Here is an 18,906-nt window from a genome sequence, read left to right as displayed (position 1 = left end):
TGCGCACACACACACACACACACACACCCACACACACACACACACCCACACCCACACCCACACCCACACACACACACACACACACACACACACACACACACACACACACACACACACACGTGACTTGTCTCTCCCTTTTGACCACCTCCCATCCTTAGCACCCATAAACCAGCAGAACCCAGACACGCAGGAGAGAATGGGTGAGTAGGGTAGCAGGTGATAAACATTACAAACATAGGGCAATACACCACACTACCACACACAATACACCCCCAACACATCTTGCACAAATACCAGCCGTCTCTCTCTCTCTCTCTCTCTCTCTCTCTCTCTCTCTCTCTCTCTCTCTCTGTCTCTCTCTCTCTGTCTCTCTCTCTCTCTCTCTCTCTCCCTCTACCCAGTCCCATCCCCCTCTCACCTCTCCCTTACTACCCTTTTACCTCGCTGTTGTCTCCCTAGATGTGCCGTGTGTGTGATAAATCCACAAACACGACAGACACTTGCACGCACACACAGACACACACTTGCTCTGATCGTATTATGATTTAAACACGTTTAACTCTTGGATGGTTTTTGAAAGTAAACATTTACGTGCATTCAACAGCCAGACTCCTGGATAGACATGGTATAATTTTCTGTGTGTGTGTGTGAATTTGGACTAAAGACAGCAATTACAGCATCACAAAGAGCCAACACATTTAATGGGTATAGCAATTAGCCCCTGATAAACAAGACTGAATACCTCACAGGAATGCATGGGAATTAATTGCAATGATTATCAATTAGAGGGCATCATGACAAGGCAGGCTCAGAGGTCTAGTTTTCCTCTCAGAGTCCAGAGCTCCTTCACTCTCACACACTCCTTGTCTGACTATAAATACTCTCATCGTATGATGCTCGATAGCTTCAGAAGATTATTCAGGGTATAGTTTAGGCTTCGGTTCAGTGGATACGAGGAGAAGAGTGTGTGTGTGTGCGTACATGTTTTCAGTGTGCGTGCCTGTGAGAGTTGGTTTATACACACATGCAGACTCACCTGGTAACCGAAGAGACAACAGCGACATGGACCAGGTGATCAGCATAAGCAGAGCGAGACAGGGCGGGAAGGATAGAGGAGGGAGATAGAGCAAGAGGGACGGGGGAGACAGATCGAAAGAAGGAGAGAGAAGGAGAGGGGAAGAGAGGGAGAGACAGTGGGACAGACAGAGAGACAGGGGGAGAGACAGAGAGAGAGACAGGGGGAGAGACAGAGAGAGAGACAGGGGGAGAGACAGAGAGAGAGACAGGGGGAGAGACAGAGAGAGAGACAGGGGGAGAGACAGAGAGAGAGACAGGGGGAGAGACAGAGAGAGAGACAGGGGGAGAGACAGAGAGAGAGACATGGGGAGAGACAGAGAGAGAGAGACAGGGGGAGAGACAGAGAGAGAGACAGGGGGAGAGACAGAGAGAGAGACAGAGGGAGAGACAGAGAGAGAGACAGGGGGAGAGACAGAGACAGAGAGACAGAATGTTAAGTTCATGGCCATTCCAATGACAGTATTAGCAGCTGAGTGAGACGGGAGCCTGTCACACTATCACTGCTGAATCCATCCCAGAAGACAGAGACCTGGAGCTGGGAGGCCTTTCCTCACACAGGACCAGCGGCATCCAATCAGGGTGGAGCTCGTGCCTGGTTGACGACTATTAGCCACCATCACCATCCATTCTCTGGTGACTCTGGGACAAACAGAGATGGATAAACACCCATCAGGAGGGCTTTAGAAAGGCTCAGAATTCAGTCCTTGTACAAAACACCTCTAGCTGGCATCTCCGTGTTGGTCTGGAATCTCTCGGTTCAATTTCCAAGGAGGATTTTCAACGGGAGCAGACCATAATGCCTCTGGACATGATTGGATAGAATTGGATAAATACAACCAATCAGAGCAACAAAATGCCATCTTGGCTGTTTATGAAAATGCTTCAATGGCACTCCTCTGAACAATCGTGTAAAACCCGCCCCCAATCAGATTAACAGTTGTGATTGGCCTGACCCGGGCCAAGCCGGCGGGAAATCTGTCAGAATGGGAGGGTGGCCTGATGTGTATGCCAGAGCAAATAAAACATGAGCTTGTAGATACGTCCGGCTCACAAGCTGCAACAGTTAACTGTCAGGATGACAGGATGCCCTCAACATAAGGGAACTTCCTTCCCTGGTATTCTAGTGGCAGAAGATTATGTTTTTTCCTGTTCCAGACCTGAGGGATCAAAGAGTCACAGGAGCAATCTCCCAAACGAATATTGACTAATCTCACCACAGTGTATCTGAGGGATTAATGAATTAAGCCAGGCAGAGGGTTAATAACACACTAAATCAATTAACAACATGTATCATCATGAAATATGCAAAGTCCTGACCCTTGCTACAGAATGGAGATAAGCCAGGGTAAAGTCCCTAATAGTTTGTAAAAAGCAATGATAACACACAGACCTAAATGTTTCAACGAGCTTGTTACATGTTGCTACCAGACCCCGTGGGTTCAAGCTATTTTCCCAGCCCACAGGTCCCTCACTATGTTTGAGAGAGCAGGCATACACAGAGCCAGGGGAACTGGGTCTGACATCCAATCTAATGTTCATTACAGTAACCAGCCACTGCCTTGAAAGCAAAACATACACCCCCACACACACACTCATACGCACACACGGATATGTACTGATATACTGTTCAATGAAGTTCCCGTTGGGTTTGGAGGTACATGAAGGGAAAGCCCTTCCACTCACGCACCCCAGTATAGCTCAGAGGGAAGGCTGTCTTATCTCAGCACTGCAGATATACAGAGAGAGAGAGAGAGAGAGAGAGAGAGGAGAGAGAGAGAGAGAGAGAGAGAGAGAGAGAGAGAGAGAGAGAGAGAGAGAGAGAGAGAGAGAGAGAGAGAGAGAGAGAGAGAGAGAGAGTGAATGGGTGAGAGATACATAGATAGAGAAAGAGAGACGGGGAAAAGGAAAGGGGAGACAGTGAGACAGGGAAAGAGAGAGAAGAGGTGAAAGAGAGGGGAGAGAGCAGCAAGAAAGAAAGGGAGAGAGAGAGAGGAAGAGAAAGAGAGAGAGAAAGAGAGAGGGTAGACTTATCCAATCAATCAGACTAATTTCCATGACTTTGATCAGTTCAGACACAGGGTGCTGGGGCCTCACTTGATGAGATGAACTAGGCCCGCACTGTCCTGCAGACCCAATCACAGCTCACACACTGATCACTAACAACCTGGCACCTGTCCAGTCACATGAGGATCTCCACACGCAACACCCGTGCATCTGGGTGTCTGTATGGTTCCATTTTGTATGCAGAGACTAATTAAAATATTGATCTTTATCTGTGTTTGCTGTTTATATGTGACAGAGAGAGAGAGACAGAGAGGAAGAAGGATTTATTCACAGCGAGCCAAAGAGTCAGACTGCTCTCTCTCTCATGTGAAGTCACTTCAGCATGGTCTCCTAGCAACTGTTGTTAGGGGCAACCCGCATTCTCTTAAGACGACACACCACCCTCTGCAGCGATGGTGGTCGTAGTGTGTGTGTGTGTCCGTGTGTGTGATGGCAGGTAAATCACACTGCTCTGTGTCCTTACGGCCATTAAACCATGCCATGCTCTCCCTCCCCAGAGTCCTCCCTGCAGACAGGAATCTATGTGGTGGCACTAAGATGCACAACACAACGACAGCGAAGCAAACAAAAGCAGACATACATAATAAACATAAACCCATAACACAACAGCATTAACTGCGGCAGAACAGTTTGGAAACGCTGCATTGCTGTCGTGTTGTGGATTCATGTTACAATGCACATCAGCTTTGGTTTGCTAACGTGGTTGTGTTGTGCATCTTAGGGCCGCTGTACAACTATTACCATCCATCATTCATTCGTGTCGTTTTGTGGAGGGATGTGTTTGGTCCTCATGTACAAGGCTGTGGACGGCATGCACAGCATAATCATTCCTCTGCGTCACCTACACCAGTGTGACCCATTTCTGGTCTGACACACACCACACACGCAGACATACACAGAACCATATGCACGCACACACACTTACCCATGAACACACAATCCACACACATGCATACGCTCACCAACCCACACAGTCATTATCCCTTCACCTCTCTCAAACACATACACTCACTGCCCCCTACTGGTGAATAGTGTAAAGACCCACTGAACACTGGGGATGCTGACTTTTACACAACTATGACTATTGCACAGTTCGTCCTCTGATACTTTTATGTAGATACAAGTAGCTATCAACTGTATCTGGGGAGTCAGTGGCTGAGCGGTGAGGGAATCGCCATTTCGATTCCCGGTCATGCCAAATGACGTTGTGTCCTTGGCAAGGCACTTCACCCTACTTGCCTCGGGAGAATGTCCCTGTACTTACTGTAAGTCGCTCTGGATAAGAGCGTCTGCTAAATGACTAAATGTAAATGTAATGTATCTCAGTTGCCAGTTGATGACTCAGTGTTGAATATGCCATCTCTATCAGGTCCCTGGACCCTCAACTGATTTGAACCTAAAAACAGAAGAAAAGAAATCCCTCATTCAGATTCCAATCTCCTCCCCCCACCCCGGTCCTCAAAAATGACATAAAAAGGCAATTAAATGCATCGGCTAACACATCATAAATGAGTTATATCAACACATCATAAATGTGTTGATATAATTTACTATTTGCTATGAGATGACACTCAGATAAACATCAAGAGACGATAAAACTGAATCGTTTTCCCTTCACAGATGTTGAAGAAACTGAAGCTCTTTCGTAAGGGAACGTGAGAAAAAGATGAGCCTCGTAAATGTTTTCCTCTTTCTATTGCTTGTAGACGTGTTTCTGCATGTGTCGTACAGAGCGGTGAAGCCATGGGGGGAATGCCCTTTACATGGCAGGGAAGCATCCTGCCTCCACATCCCTGTCATGCCCTGATCCGGACCCTGACCTATTCCTACCAGCGGGGCTTTGGAGGGACTCACTGTGATCATGCAGACTCAGACCAGAGCAAACAGTCCCAGAGCCACAGATCTTCTCTCTGCAGACATACACTTGACTGCCAGTTTCCTCTGCTGGCGGAAGAACAAACCTGCTTCCATTTCCTCCACCTCCCTCTAGAGGACACTGCTACAACACTGATCGGCTAATGTCAGCCTGTAACTAGGAAGTGAGTGAACAGCAGAGTTAGAAGGGTTATTATATTAAAGAGTGTGCGTTTGTGTGCATGTCTCCGCATGTGTGTATGCGCAGTTGTGTGTGTGGGCAGAGAGCAAGACTACTACAATTGACTGCAGAGCGAGTTGGCCGTCTCGTTACTAAGGCAACCAAGGTGAAGCACTCTTGTCTTTAGGTAGGCAGAGAGGCGGAGAGGCGGAGAGGCAGAGAGGCAGCTGCACCGTCTCCAGATGAGGCAGTGCTTTGTGTGCTGCTCCTCGTTGAGGTTTGACTGCTGCGCTGAGGCTTCAACTTACTGTAGCTCCAGTAACGAACTATGCTGTTTATGTTTGCTTCGCACCACACTAATGAAACACACACACGACAGGATCATCAGTCCTTTTACTTATCGTTTCATATTGAGGTCAAGCCAAGCTTACAGAAACCAAAAGGAAGACTCATTTGAACTGGAATGAGTAATTTATACAGAAGCACCATTGTAAGCCATGTATTCCCTGCTGATCTCACTGGTTCTCTGCCACTATCTGCATGTGTGCGTGTTCATTAGAACAAATCGTAAACTGACTTTTACATTGCTAATCCTGACAGACAGGAGATGTGTAGGACACTAGAGACCCCTGGCGAGGAGGAGACAGAGAGAGAGAGAGAGAGAGCGAGAGCGAGAGTGAGAGCGAGAGCGAGAGCGAGAGCGAGAGCGAGAGCGAGAGCGAGAGCGAGAGAGAGAGAGAGAGAGAGAGAGAGAGAGAGAGAGAGAGAGAGATAGAGAAAGAGAGAAGAGAGAGAAAGAGAGAGAAAGAGAGAGGAAGAGCTTTAAATAAACCGAAATGACTAACCCAATTATATAAAATAGTCACACTCCGACCAGTATACTAAACATTCAATCTTTTGTTCCTTTTTGCATGTAATTGCAAACATACTGTATATTCCAGAGTTATAGGATTTTGCAATGATGGTTGCAATGCTTCCATAATGTGAACTAGGCAGATCACTATTCCTTGGCTTTGTAGACCAGCTTTCAATATGGAACTTGGTCTCATATAGACATCTGCTCAGTCCCACAGGCAGATGGCCAGCCAATCAGACAGGCTGGTATACATTTTCACTGCTGTCCCCCTCCACCCACCCTGGCACCGTTTCAGGGGATCCTCCACAAGAGCTCCCAGAACTGCTGGAGTCTTTGAAGTCAGAGGACACTCGGAGGTACTTGACTCCCTCACAGATTCTTCTCAGCTGAATGAATGCATTCTGTAACTGTGCAAAACACTGACCCTCAGGAGCACAACATATACGTCAGACACTGAATGTATTTGGCTGTGGGCAATGGAAACGTAGTCCCAAAAATAGGATGCCAGTTTCAGTCCGTTTCCTGAACATCTCCTTGGTTTCTGTCCTATGGGATTTGCCTCAGCATACAGTGTGTTTGGACCCCCGTACACAAGATCATGTGAGTAGGTGGGATCTTCATGTATGTGTGTTTGGATTAGTGAGCCTGAGAGAAAATGTGTGTGTGTTTGAGAGACTGTGTGTGTGCGGGGGGGGGGGGGGGGGGGGACCAAATACTGTTCTTTTTATCAGTCAGTCTACAACTGCTTAAAGACAAACCACACTGGACACAAATGCAGATGTGTGTACAGGCACACACACACGCAAGCGCACGCCATAATTAGCTAACCCCTTTTCATGTGAAATTTAATTATTTTTTCGCGCATTACTAATTCAGAGGATGAAACTGAAGAGGGACACAGGCAGACAGGAAGGGACCTGTTTCGTCAGAAGACTGGGAGGGTAGGAGGGTGGAGGAGGGCGGAGGGGAGGAGGGTGGAGGGGAGGAGGGGAAGAGGGGAGGAGGGGAGGAGGGTGGAGGGGAGGAGGGTGGATGGGAGGAGGGGAGGAGGAAGGAGGGTGGATGGGAGGAGGGTGGATGGGAGGAGGGGAGGAGGAAGGAGGGGAGGAGGGTGGAGGGGAGGAGGAAGGAGGGGAGGAGGGTGGAGGGGAGGAGGAAGGAGGGGAGGAGGGTGGAGGGGAGGAGGAAGGAGGGAGGAGGGTGGAGGGGAGGAGGGTGGAGGGGAGGAGGGGAAGAGGGGAGGAGGGTGGAGGGGAGGAGGGTGGATGGGAGGAGGGGAGGAGGAAGGAGGGTGGATGGGAGGAGGGTGGATGGGAGGAGGGGAGGAGGAAGGAGGGGAGGAGGGTGGAGGGGAGGAGGAAGGAGGGGAGGAGGGTGGAGGGGAGGAGGAAGGAGGGGAGGAGGGTGGAGGGGAGGAGGAAGGAGGGGAGGAGGGTGGAGGGGAGGAGGGTGGAGGGGACCCGTTTTGATGATCGCAGCGGCATCTGCCAGGCACACCAGGGTCACGTCCAGCTCCTCGTTGGGTTTTTAATTAGCTCGTCCCCCCTGCGTTGTCTCACAGCACCGGGCTCAATCGATTGCCTCGAAGCCCGCAGTCGGTCAGCCATGACACTCACACAGGCCTGTGCGGTCTCTCTCCCCACTGCAGCTTGGATGTTCACATGCGGGGAAACATACATGAGGGCGCGCGCGCACACACACACACACACGTCCAATTATATGTGTGCCTGTGTAGACTGTCACAAAGGCTTCAGCCTAGGCAAATATGCTTTACTAACTCACACCTGAGACACACTCTCCCACATACACACACACACATATACACAGCCGAGTGCACATAGCATGAGAGAGCAGCCTTTTTTTATGAGGTGAACTCACCACTGGTTCATAATAGTCAATCAATAGTCTTTAAGCAATGTGCAGAGTAAACACTTAGGATTAAATAGTTTGTTCTGGTCAAATGAATTTGAATACAGAAAGAGGATGCCCACACGCACACAGGAAAAGGCATGCAGTACATTTTGGACATTGGTGCAGGGCTAGTTTTCATGTGCCAAATTGAGTACATTTGATTCGATCAGATGCTTTGCCCAGTGTGGACGATCCACAGCAGCAGGTTTGTGTGTGAACAAGCCGCCGGGCATCTCTCCTGCACTTCTTTCACGTCTAAATACTGCAGCATTTTTAGCACTTAAGCTGCTTAAAGTGGAAATTAACTCGAACCCAGCGCTGGAGCTGCCCATGCCTTACCATGCCACAGTACAATCACATTTAAGAGGATCCAGATAATGACAGAACAACTGCCACGCCATGGGGCTCTCTCATGCCACAGGGATCTCTCTCTCTCTTACTTACGGTAAGAGCAGGGTAACAAGCTAATGGTATTTCTGTAAGGAGAGAGGATATTTAATACACAAACTCTGGACCCATATTAGTTGATAAGGTGTTCTGTCGGCCGAGTCGTGATCCCTCCAGGCTGCTGCTGGTGGAGTCAGAGTCAGATGGAGCCGCAAGGCTGTGGGATGCTGACATCAGCTGGTTTCGTGTCCCAGCTGACAGCACACATGCAGGCCCACTCTGCAGCCCATAAATCAGCAACAAAAATGTAATGTGCAAATATTGATGATGTCTTGCAAACGTCATCCAACACCAAATGCAGCTGCATAATCTCTTTTCAAGATATGGCACATGCTATGTACCACCACCACTGAATTACTGTAAAGGCAAATCCTTTTGTTTTGTCAAAACCAATTTTCAGTCATGGCTTATTCTTCCGTGAGGACCAAGAGAGTTTTCTACCAGAAGGAAAAGGACATGGGATATGTCTAAGAGGGCAAGTTTAGGAGAGGGAGAGGAAAGAGGAGGGGAGGCAATGAGAATCTGTGCTTGTGCCTTCTACAATCCAACTGGTCCTCCATGGGCGCGCTGCATCCTAACTGGGTATAAATAGAGAGCTACAGCAGAAGAAGTGTGATATTGATCCACACAGCTATTGGCAGTAATGTGAGTCTATGAAAAGAGCTGTGTGGATTGAAAAAATGTAATGAATATATTCACGTCAATACTCATTTATGCAGCTGATTGGCATACATTATTCATCCTTCGTCCAATTACCTAAAGTGTGACAGAGTGGAGATAAAACAGTAGCCTACAAAGGCTATACACACACACACCAACACACACACACATCAACACACACACACACACCAACACACACACAGACCACCACACACACAGCACAATAAATCAGATCGGTTACTTTGTTTAGGCATTGTTGCTGGAAAATCACAATACCGTGTCAATCTGAACGATTACCTGCCCTTCAAGGTGTTCACTAACCATGACTGTGTGTGTGTGTGTGTGTGTGTGTGTGTGTGTGTGTGTGTGTGTGTGTGTGTGTGTGTGTGTGTGTGTGTGTGCGTGGCTGTGCGTGTGTGTGAGTGAGTGAGAGAGAGCGAGAGAGACAGAGGGAGAGAGGGAGAGAGTGAGAGTGTGCGTAAAAGGGAATTTTTCTATTACTGAAAGAAATCCTACCTAGTGTTTTAAAGGGACTTGCCCTTGGCTGCATAACAGGCCAGGCACAGAAGAAACTCAGTGCTGTCTATTAGTTGCAGACTTCAAGCATGCAAACAATATACTAAACATGACTACTTTAATTGACATATTATTACTGTGTACCAAACAGTAAGGTGCCCCTGAAATTGGGGAGACAGTATAAAAGGTGTTGTTTCTACATGTAGAAATAGTAAAAATCTTCACTTTCTCCACACGTGAATTGCAAATCTAAAACTGTACAGAGGAAAATTAAGAAAATAATTAAGAAAAATTACCAAACACTATGGAGGGCAATGTATATTCTGGTACATGTTCACATGCACCTGCACAGATCCACAAAACACACACAGATGCACACACGTTACGTCATGGTGAGTAATTCTATTGGCAGTGAATGAAGCCCATGCCTCCATCACACTGAGTCATCTGGTATCTGGGATCTACAGCAGCATAATTGAATGAAAGAGAGTAATGAAGAGTCATAGGCCACCATCAGGCCTTGGTATGGGTCATCTCATACAAACCTCACACACACATACACATACATGCACACGCACACACACATCAAGTGATATAAATAGTGCACCAAGTAATTGAGTTAGGGCTGAAATTCAGTTTCCTACAGCAGACAGAACAAGCAGGGGTGAGGGGGGCGGTCCAGGACACTAGCGTGCTGTGAGCGATGTGCACGTCAGTCCCGCACAACACACACGCCCACAACAAAACACCTTCTCCCATCTGCAGCCCCTGCATCTCTCCCAGGCCGTGCAGTCGTGGCTTCGCTCTCTGCTCCTTCCACCACACTGGCTGCGGAGCACGGCCCTCGGGTAGTTTGACTGTAATCCTCTTAGCTGCACGCGGGGGGGAGATCGTGCACGCCTCTCCCCCCTCCCTCTACTGAGCCACGCCAGGCTGTAGGAGGGGTTAAAAGAGAGAGCAGATAGCAGCCAGCCTCGGAGAGACAACTGTAGATCAAAGTCATCTGAAACAAGCAGCCTACCAAGACCGTGTAGAGAGCCTCAAGATGTGAAAGGGAGAGGATTGCGAACGTGGGCGTTTGCACATGCACGTCCAAAACCAACAGTTGGAGGTTTCGGGTCAGAATCAAACTCTTGATTCAAAACGAGTTTTGTTGCAGATTTCTCCAGGAAGACTTGCAGTCCGCATAAGTGGCTAAATCCCACTTAGGTGTCTAGTGGCATTTTATTGGTGATACTGTAGGAGAAGACATGGGGTAATACAGATCTGCTACTGCAGGCATTTTTCCAGTGCTGTAGGTCAACTCCCTGGCTGTTTCCTGTTGCCTTCTGTGTTACTCTATCTCAACCTGGATCAGATGACAGCAAGCCTCTGTGGCTGAGGCTTGTAGAGACACACAGAGCCAGCATCGATCCTCACATCCTCAGCTAAAATAGGTCCTCAGACAAGATAGACACACAGCCAGACAGGCACCACAGAGACCTCATCTAAGCTGTCTCATCTTCACTTTACTTCTCTTGGACTTAGGTCAATTGTTTTTACTCTACACTGTGAATTCGCTTATATATATATATATATATATATATATATATATATTCAGAACAGTAGCTTTATGCCACTTTCCTGTGGGCTGAAAGATGACAGATAAAAGCTTGAGGATATGCCCCTCCATTCTGTAATTGACTCCAGCATTCATTCAGGAACACACACAACGTATTAGTCATTCAGCTCTTTATTTGGATATTGACTTTGACTCTCAATCATATTTACCAGGTCAGCCTCTCGACCCCTGGGCTGGGCCCAGTGCACATGACAGGATGGAGATCACTGCGTTTTATAGCTCCGCTACTGTAGCTCAGCTCCAATCACATTAGCTCCAGACAAATGGAGCTCAGTAGATGCCTAAAACACAATTTATGGGATTTATTTATTCGGATCAAACTCAATCTTGATGCAAGGGGAACACAAAACAGCCATCAATTGCAGGATGCCGGTAATTGAATGAGGTCACTTCCTGTTTGATAATTGAATGAGGTCTTAAAGGGTAGCGCCAATGGCTTGCCAGGGGTGGATAGTGTTTGTGTTTTCGTGTCTAGAGAGTAGAGAATAGGACTCCTGGTGTAGTTCAATAAAAATGCATGACTCAGTGGTCCTTCTCAAACAAGTATTAATAATTGGGGCAGGTTACAGCGTACAGCCGACCTCCCCTGAGCCGGCCACTGAGCACATGTAATAAAATACACATCCATCATGAAATGCGGCAGCATTCAAGCATACCCCAATGATCTTGTTTTTATACGACGGCTTCAATTATGACACGATGACAGCTTTGACTGTAGAGGAGGGGAGAGAGAGGAGACAGAGAGGAGACAGAAACAAAGAGAAAAAAAGAGAGAGCAAGAGAGATGTTGTCTATGCAACCTTTACCTACCACAAAAAGTCATTTCCCCCCAAAAATCAGTGGGCAGATGCTATTCTTTGCACACAGGCTGAGAGGGAGGGAGATATCACACACACAGAGACAAGAAAGAGGTCAAGCGAGGGAAACAAATGGAAAATGGTTTGTGAGTGGCTTTTTAGCAAGTTGGGCCAATCGGATGTTTCGTTGATTGTATATCTCTCTTTCTGAGTGCCTGTGAGAGCCAGAGAGTTTGTGGTTTGTGTCTCTCACGCATGGCGTGTAATCTGTCAAGATTTGCTGTGGGCTGTGCGGCTCGTTTGCTCTGCTGTCAGTGTTGGGATATTAAAAGAAGTTCCTGTAATTACTGCTGCAGATAATCACTGCTTCGCCTAAATGATTAATACACAGTGGAAGCATCATCAATATTTATTTTCTCTCTCTTTCCCCCACACACAGACACACACATACAGAAACACACACTCTTCAACTGCATAAACTTACATCAATAATTAAGCAAGGTTTTATCTCTGAACATGACAGGGTGAATGCAAATAGTTTTAAGTACATGTAATTTAATGTGTCTTGTGGTGAAAGATCTGACAATAATGTCAATTAATTAGCTTGTTTCTTTACTAAAGTGAAATGTGTGTACTACAGGGATGATACAGAGAAGATAAATACTCTTATCCTAGTGAACAATAAATCTCAGATTTTTTCCTAATAATTGATGTTTGAACAGGCTGGTATGACACTTTACATCACTTGATTCATACATTGTTAATGGTATTCAGAGATAGGATGCTAGCTGTACAGTATGTTTAAGTGCACTTCCTGTTACTGGCAAAGAAAACAACAGTATTTTGACATAACTGTAAGTTGTTTGGACTGACATATTTTATATATTTGATGGTTACAAAGATTTGAGTGCTAGCAGAGAGCATCCATGCTTCACTCGCTGAGCTGACAGTCAGCAGGAGTAGGACTGTCAGTTGAGACACTAAGAGCTCTTGTTAGGGAACGCCCTGCATGCTAATGATGAATGGAGTAAAATGGAGTCAGGGGTCTCACTGGGGCTGTTCATCAGCGATATACAGTGGGCTAGGCTCATTCGTATTCTCTCACTTCACTGCTCAAATTAATATTATATACACACACTCATAACGCACTCTAGGAATGTCTCATCTCAAACACTTTTACCTGTGAAATAGATCTGTCTTTTCTCTCACCCTTCTTACCTTCCACTCCCTTGTTCAGCCCCTCTCTCTTTCTCCCTCCCTTCCCACCTCCTCTCTATCCCTCTCTCTTTCTCCCTCCCCACCTCCTCTCTATCCCTCTCTCTTTCTCCCTCCCTTCCCACCTCCTCTCTATCCCTCTCTCCATCCATACCAAACAACCTTTTTGCCCGTCTCCTGCCAATCAATCTCTTTTTCTATTGTTCACAATTTCCCCCACATTTCCCAGTCCTATTGCCCAGCCACTCTTCTCACTTCTCTCTCCCCCCCTCCTTCTCCCTGTCCCACCCTCTCCGTATGTTTCTGCTCTCTCTCGTGTCCTCCCCCCCTGCTCCTTCAGCCCGAGCCCATAGCGTGTTGCATGGCCTATTGCCATAGTAACAGACAGCCATGACAGGTGGAGATAGCAGGTAGGGCAGTGATGCATAAGGCCCGCTGGGACACAGAGGACACCATCTCCGCTGAATGAGTATGAGCCGAGCACACTCTCCCAGTCTGAGTGACCCTCCGTGTTGAGTGGACTGTTTGGAATATTCAAGTCTCGAGTGTTTTATCGCTTTGTGGTACTTTATGTGGCATGTTTAATTTTTCCACCAGTATGGTTGACAGATGGATGCATACAAACATGTACGTCCACGCATGTTGCCTGTGTACATCCCATATGTTGCACTGACTGTCATAAAATCTACAGTAACAGCATCTTGGGGTGCAATTCTGATGCCGCTCTGTGGTCACGCAGCCATCTAATGGCCATTGCTCCAGTGTTTCATGCCACCTCAAGTGACATTTGCATAGATTTTTGCGAGACATTTGTCACAGAGTAGATGAGTGTGTCGAGAGAGGTCTCTACATCAGCCATCTCTTACTTTACGTATTTAGTTTCCAAAACCATAATTCTATTAAGACCATCAATTAGTCAATCAAGCACATTTATTTATAGAGCACTATGTAAATCAGGAAGGCAATTCATTGTATACATGTTCAGGTTGAGTGTCACATGAGAGTTTACGTCACTCATGTCTACTGTATGCAAAACTGGATTACCCATAGACCTATTATTAGGTAGACCCAGCATTACATCTGTTTAAAGATGGTGTTCCGTTAGCTTCTAGGGTAAGTGCTCAGTGGCACATTGAGGCTATGGATGCATTAGTGGAGATTGCAGTGCCACCGGACAAAGGCTCGCCGGCACAACGTCCGTAGCGCCTATGGGACATGACATTACAAAACAAAAACCGTATTCATTTTCTAAAGCAGATCAGTTATAAATAAAACTCATTGCCAACTAGCATGTCTTTCATTGGCACATGGAATTATTCCACCCACATGGTTGAGCCAGTTTAATTGACTTCCAGATAAATTACGTGAGAATACAAAATTCTTTAAATGTTGCCCAGAGAGTTAGATTGCCCCGGAGTAACTGCGTGTACTTGGGGGTGTTAGACTAGACCCCGGGTCCAGTCTGTGGTTACAAAATCTTGGCCCATGGTTACATTTACATTTAGCAGACGCTCTTATCCAGAGCGACTTACAGTAAGTACAGGGACATTCCCCCAAGGCAAGTAGGGTGAAGTGCCTTGCCCAAGGACACAACGTCATTTTGCACGGCAAGGAATCGAACCAGCAACCTTCTGATTGCTATGCCGATTCCCTAACCGCTCAGCCACCTGATTCCCTGGTAAAAAAAAAAAAAGAATTATGTGCTATTAATCTCAAATTACACAGGAAACAGAATAGCACTGTGACTGTGGTCTGGGAAACAAATGTGTCCATTCCTCTTTTGCCTGCTCTAATCCTCTTCACCTCCGGTATTCTGACCTGCTTCAGACTACTGCAGCATGCTAATCAAACCCAGACAGCACATCCAATACTATATTGGACATGCTAACAAGAAGCACACATACGTGCCAACATATTGTGGTCAGCTGGTACAAAGTAAATGCAGGGCATTTGATTCCATGCAGCCGTAATACAGATGTACACACACCATGTTCACTCTGCCCAGTCACTAGGTTCCTATGCATGTCTGGCTATTCCACTGCAGAACCATCCCATTGTTCACCACAGTCCAATCATCCTCAATCGATGAATCAAGCTGGCATTGTGTGGGATAGAGAGAGGTGGACACACCAGGAGAGGAGGTGTAGATAAAGGAGGAGCAGACATACTCTTTGGAAATAGTCCAGAAGATATAGAGGAGATGGAGATGGAAAAACAGAGAGATGAGAGTGAGAGAGAAAGAGGATGACATTGAGAAAGACAGAAAGGGACAGAGAGAGAGAGAGAGAGAGAGAGAGAGAGAGAGAGAGAGAGAGAGAGAGAGAGAGAGAGAGAGAGAGAGAGTGAGTAATGGAGAAGGAGAGAATATAAGGAACGCTCACCATGAGAAGACAGACAGCAGATTCAGGCATGAGTTGGATTGCCATGTTGAAGACTTGCTGAAGAGACCCCCCTCTTCTTTCCTTCCCGTCCGCTTCCTCGTCCTCAAAGACTCCGAGATGTCAGTCTGCTTTGTGTGGACCCTCGTGGTAACCAGACTTGCACCCCCCCACCCCCCCGTCCAAGAGTCTGTTTTTCCTTCCTTTCTCTTCCCCCTAAACAGAAGTGCCTGCTCGTCTCCCCAGCACCTCTCTCAAGACCCTCCAAGTCTCCAATGTCTGTCAGGCTACTCTGAGCCGGTCACTTTCACTCTCTCACTCTTGCTACCTCTCTTTGATCTCGGTGTAACTAAGACGCCCACCGCCTCTCCACTTTTAACGCACACACATGCCGTAGACTCCCCTTACCCAGACCCAATGAGACACCCAAACTCTGCAAAAAGCCCCCACCTCCCTCCCTCCCCTCCCCTTTCCTCTCCTGGTCCGAAACAAAAAAGACAGTCAGGCTGAGAGTCTCCTCTCTCTCCCCTCACTACTCCCCTTGCTCTGGTCTCAGTCCCTCTGCCCTTTCACTAGGCTCTGCTCTCTCTCTCTTTCTCTCTGCTCCCGGAGTCAAGGTCCCCAGGCTCGGAGTGCTCCTTGTGGCAGCTCCTCACAGCCTCCTCACGCGGACATCCAGGCTGCTGCTGCAGTGGAGACAGTGGACTCACTAGTTTACAGTCACTCTGATCCCTTCTTCACATGCAAAGCATGACACCGGGAGGGAAAAAAAGAAGAAAAAGAAAAAAGAAGAGCGAGGGGAAAGGAAGAGAGAAAGGTGCAGAGAGTGAGCATACGGTTACAAGAGAGATGAGGAGAGAGATGGAGCTGGAACCAGAGTGTCACTGGCGAGAGATTTTCCTGCTGAGCAGAGAAGGAATGAGGATGGGAGGGGGAGAGAGGGAGAGAGAACGAGGGAGAGAACGAGGGAGAGAGAGAGAGTGCAGACCGCGCCTATCGATGCAGACGGAGTAGATCAGACGCTGCAAAGGAGCCTGGCTGGTGAGTAAACACACCTCAACTCACTTAATAAAAGGTGTGTATGTGTGTGTCTGTGTGTGTGTGAGCACATGGCTGATGAATAATTCAGACAGAAACCATACCAGCCTTGCTTTGTTCTGTGTGTGTCTGTGTGTCTGTGAGAGAGAGTGGTGGTGGAGGGACTATTTAGGGGATGTGTGTGGTTGTAAAAAAGGTATAGGTAGTCTACATTATCCATAGGGAATAAATATGACAGACCAATTATTTATGAGTTAACATTAACGACTACCAAGCAAGCTGACAATCAAATCAGGTAGTCAGGTGGCTGAGCGGTTAGATGTCAAATTACATTGTGTCCTTGGGAAAGGCACTTCACCCTACTTGCCTCGGGGGGAATGTCCCTGTACTTACTGTAAGTCGCTCTGGATAAGAGCGTCTGCTAAATGTAATGTAAATCAGTACATTATATATTAATGTAGCTCAAAATTGTTAGCTAGCCTAGCTAATGTTGCTGCTAAAATGCTTAGATAGCTAGCTAGTGATAGCTAGCCAGTGATAGCTAGCGACTTTTACAGTGTGAGTTACTAGATAAACCTTACCTTCATAATTGTTGATGTTGCTCGAAACATACAATTTGAACCCCTTTTTCCCTCTTGCTTGAAGGGCATCAACCTAGAATCCGATGTACATCGTTAATTGTTATTTTGGTAAGATAACCCGAAAAACTGCATTGTGTGTGCAAGAACTAGCTCTAACGTAACTGCTAGCTACCGGAAGTTGTTAACCTGGCTTTTGCAATATGCGTAAGTAATGCATGGGGGTATCAAAAAGTATAGAAGACTTCTTCCAAACAATATACTCTTTGCTTCTTCTATACTCCTTGGGGGTATGCAAGTTAACGCTGAAATGTCAGTTGGGCTACCGTCAACGTGCCAAACGTAACATTGGTTGATGAAGAATTAAATGCAAAATGTAATTTAAAATGTGTAAACATTTTCATAATTATATACCAACATTATATATAAATATTTTTCACATTTTAGTAATTGGTTTGGCGTTCCACCTGCATTACCCTTGCGGATCACTAGTGCACACATACACACAAACAAACATTTAAAACAATTATATGTTGTTTACACATGTATGTATCCTATGATTTTCTGCAGCACTGTGGATAGGCTACTGTCTGCTGTTACTTAGGTAACAGGGCTCTCAAGTCGGAGTTTTCTGCCGAGTTGATCTCGAGTTATACAAAGTTATATGCTACCTACCAGCTAATCATCATAAACATCACCAGCAGCATCCCATCCGTCTCCCAGATGTTTGCACCCAAACGTTGACAGGTATGGTAATCTCACGCCAAACTTTTGACAAAACTTGAGAGCCCTGCTTTGGTAGGTAGACTATATTAGACATTAGTGAAACTGCTCACCATCATGAGATGATCTGTTTCTCTCAGGGCTAATTGGACCCATGCTGGGAGATGAAGCCTGATGAAATCGATGCCAAAAACAACACTGAGTGCATGGACTCAAGCTCTCAATAAATGGCAGAGGAAAGTACAAATGTGTGTGGTGTGTTTATGTACATCTCTGTGAGCACGCATGGTGTGTAATTCTCCTGAACTACATCGCCATCTAGTGGTTCCTAATGGCGCATACACATTACTTCAAGTAAAGTATTTTATTTGCGTGCTTGCTATCTGCAAGGCATACTATTGTTATATCATTTATATTGAGAATTCCTCCATCAGGAGGAATATTTATCAAGAGTATGAAAATCTGTGAAGACGTAGAATCGATTTTTCCGTTCAGATAAATAATTGTATCAAGGAAACATAATTGGGGGTCCTAAAACAGCAGTCATACACTTGAATGCTTTTGAAATATGGGCCATTGGGTGTACCTGTGCGCGAGGCCTTAGTCATGTGGTCTGCGGTTTGCTTGTGGATGCAACAGCAGGTGGCATGGTATTCATTCCCATTGTGCTGAAGGGGCAGTCTAGAAGAGTAAAACTGTCAAGTGGTTCCACAGGCTTTTTCCTACAGCACAGGAACATGAATAGACATTGAGCCACACATCACCTCTACCACTTAGTCTGCAGTCTGGAAGATGCAACGAGAACCTTATCTCATTCAATACTTTCACTCTCAATATTCTGAAGTGTAAGCAAGACGCCACTACGTTGTATAATTTTTAGGCTATTTATAATTTTCATAAATAATAAATTGCCTATACATACTTTTTTTTTAGGTAAATGTTTGTCCTTTAGTACAGTATACCCCTCACATGTTTACATGGGACTAATTA

General features: G+C 46.4%; 1 protein-coding gene and 1 long non-coding RNA gene across 3 annotated transcripts in view; one reads left to right on the top strand and one right to left on the bottom strand.

The window, feature by feature from the left end:
- Positions 1-15,720, bottom strand: part of frmd4a (FERM domain containing 4A) — a 76,937-nt gene extending 61,217 nt beyond the window's left edge. For both annotated transcript variants that reach the window (XM_062462379.1, XM_062462380.1), the window contains exon 1: positions 15,581-15,720. In XM_062462379.1, the coding sequence (XP_062318363.1) occupies positions 15,581-15,625 (45 nt within the window). In that variant the 5' untranslated portion in view covers positions 15,626-15,720. The remainder of the gene's footprint in view (positions 1-15,580) is intronic.
- Positions 15,721-16,205: 485 nt separating this feature from the next.
- On the top strand, positions 16,206-18,235 carry LOC134020567 (uncharacterized). The gene is made up of 3 exons (XR_009930420.1): positions 16,206-16,618; positions 17,261-17,304; positions 18,057-18,235. It is a non-coding gene; the product is annotated as an uncharacterized LOC134020567 (long non-coding RNA).
- Positions 18,236-18,906: the final 671 nt, after the last annotated feature.

The sequence above is a fragment of the Osmerus eperlanus genome, chromosome 5, assembly GCF_963692335.1.
Source record: "Osmerus eperlanus chromosome 5, fOsmEpe2.1, whole genome shotgun sequence".
Lineage (NCBI taxonomy): Eukaryota > Metazoa > Chordata > Actinopteri > Osmeriformes > Osmeridae > Osmerus > Osmerus eperlanus.
This window is presented reverse-complemented; position numbering and strand designations above follow the sequence as displayed.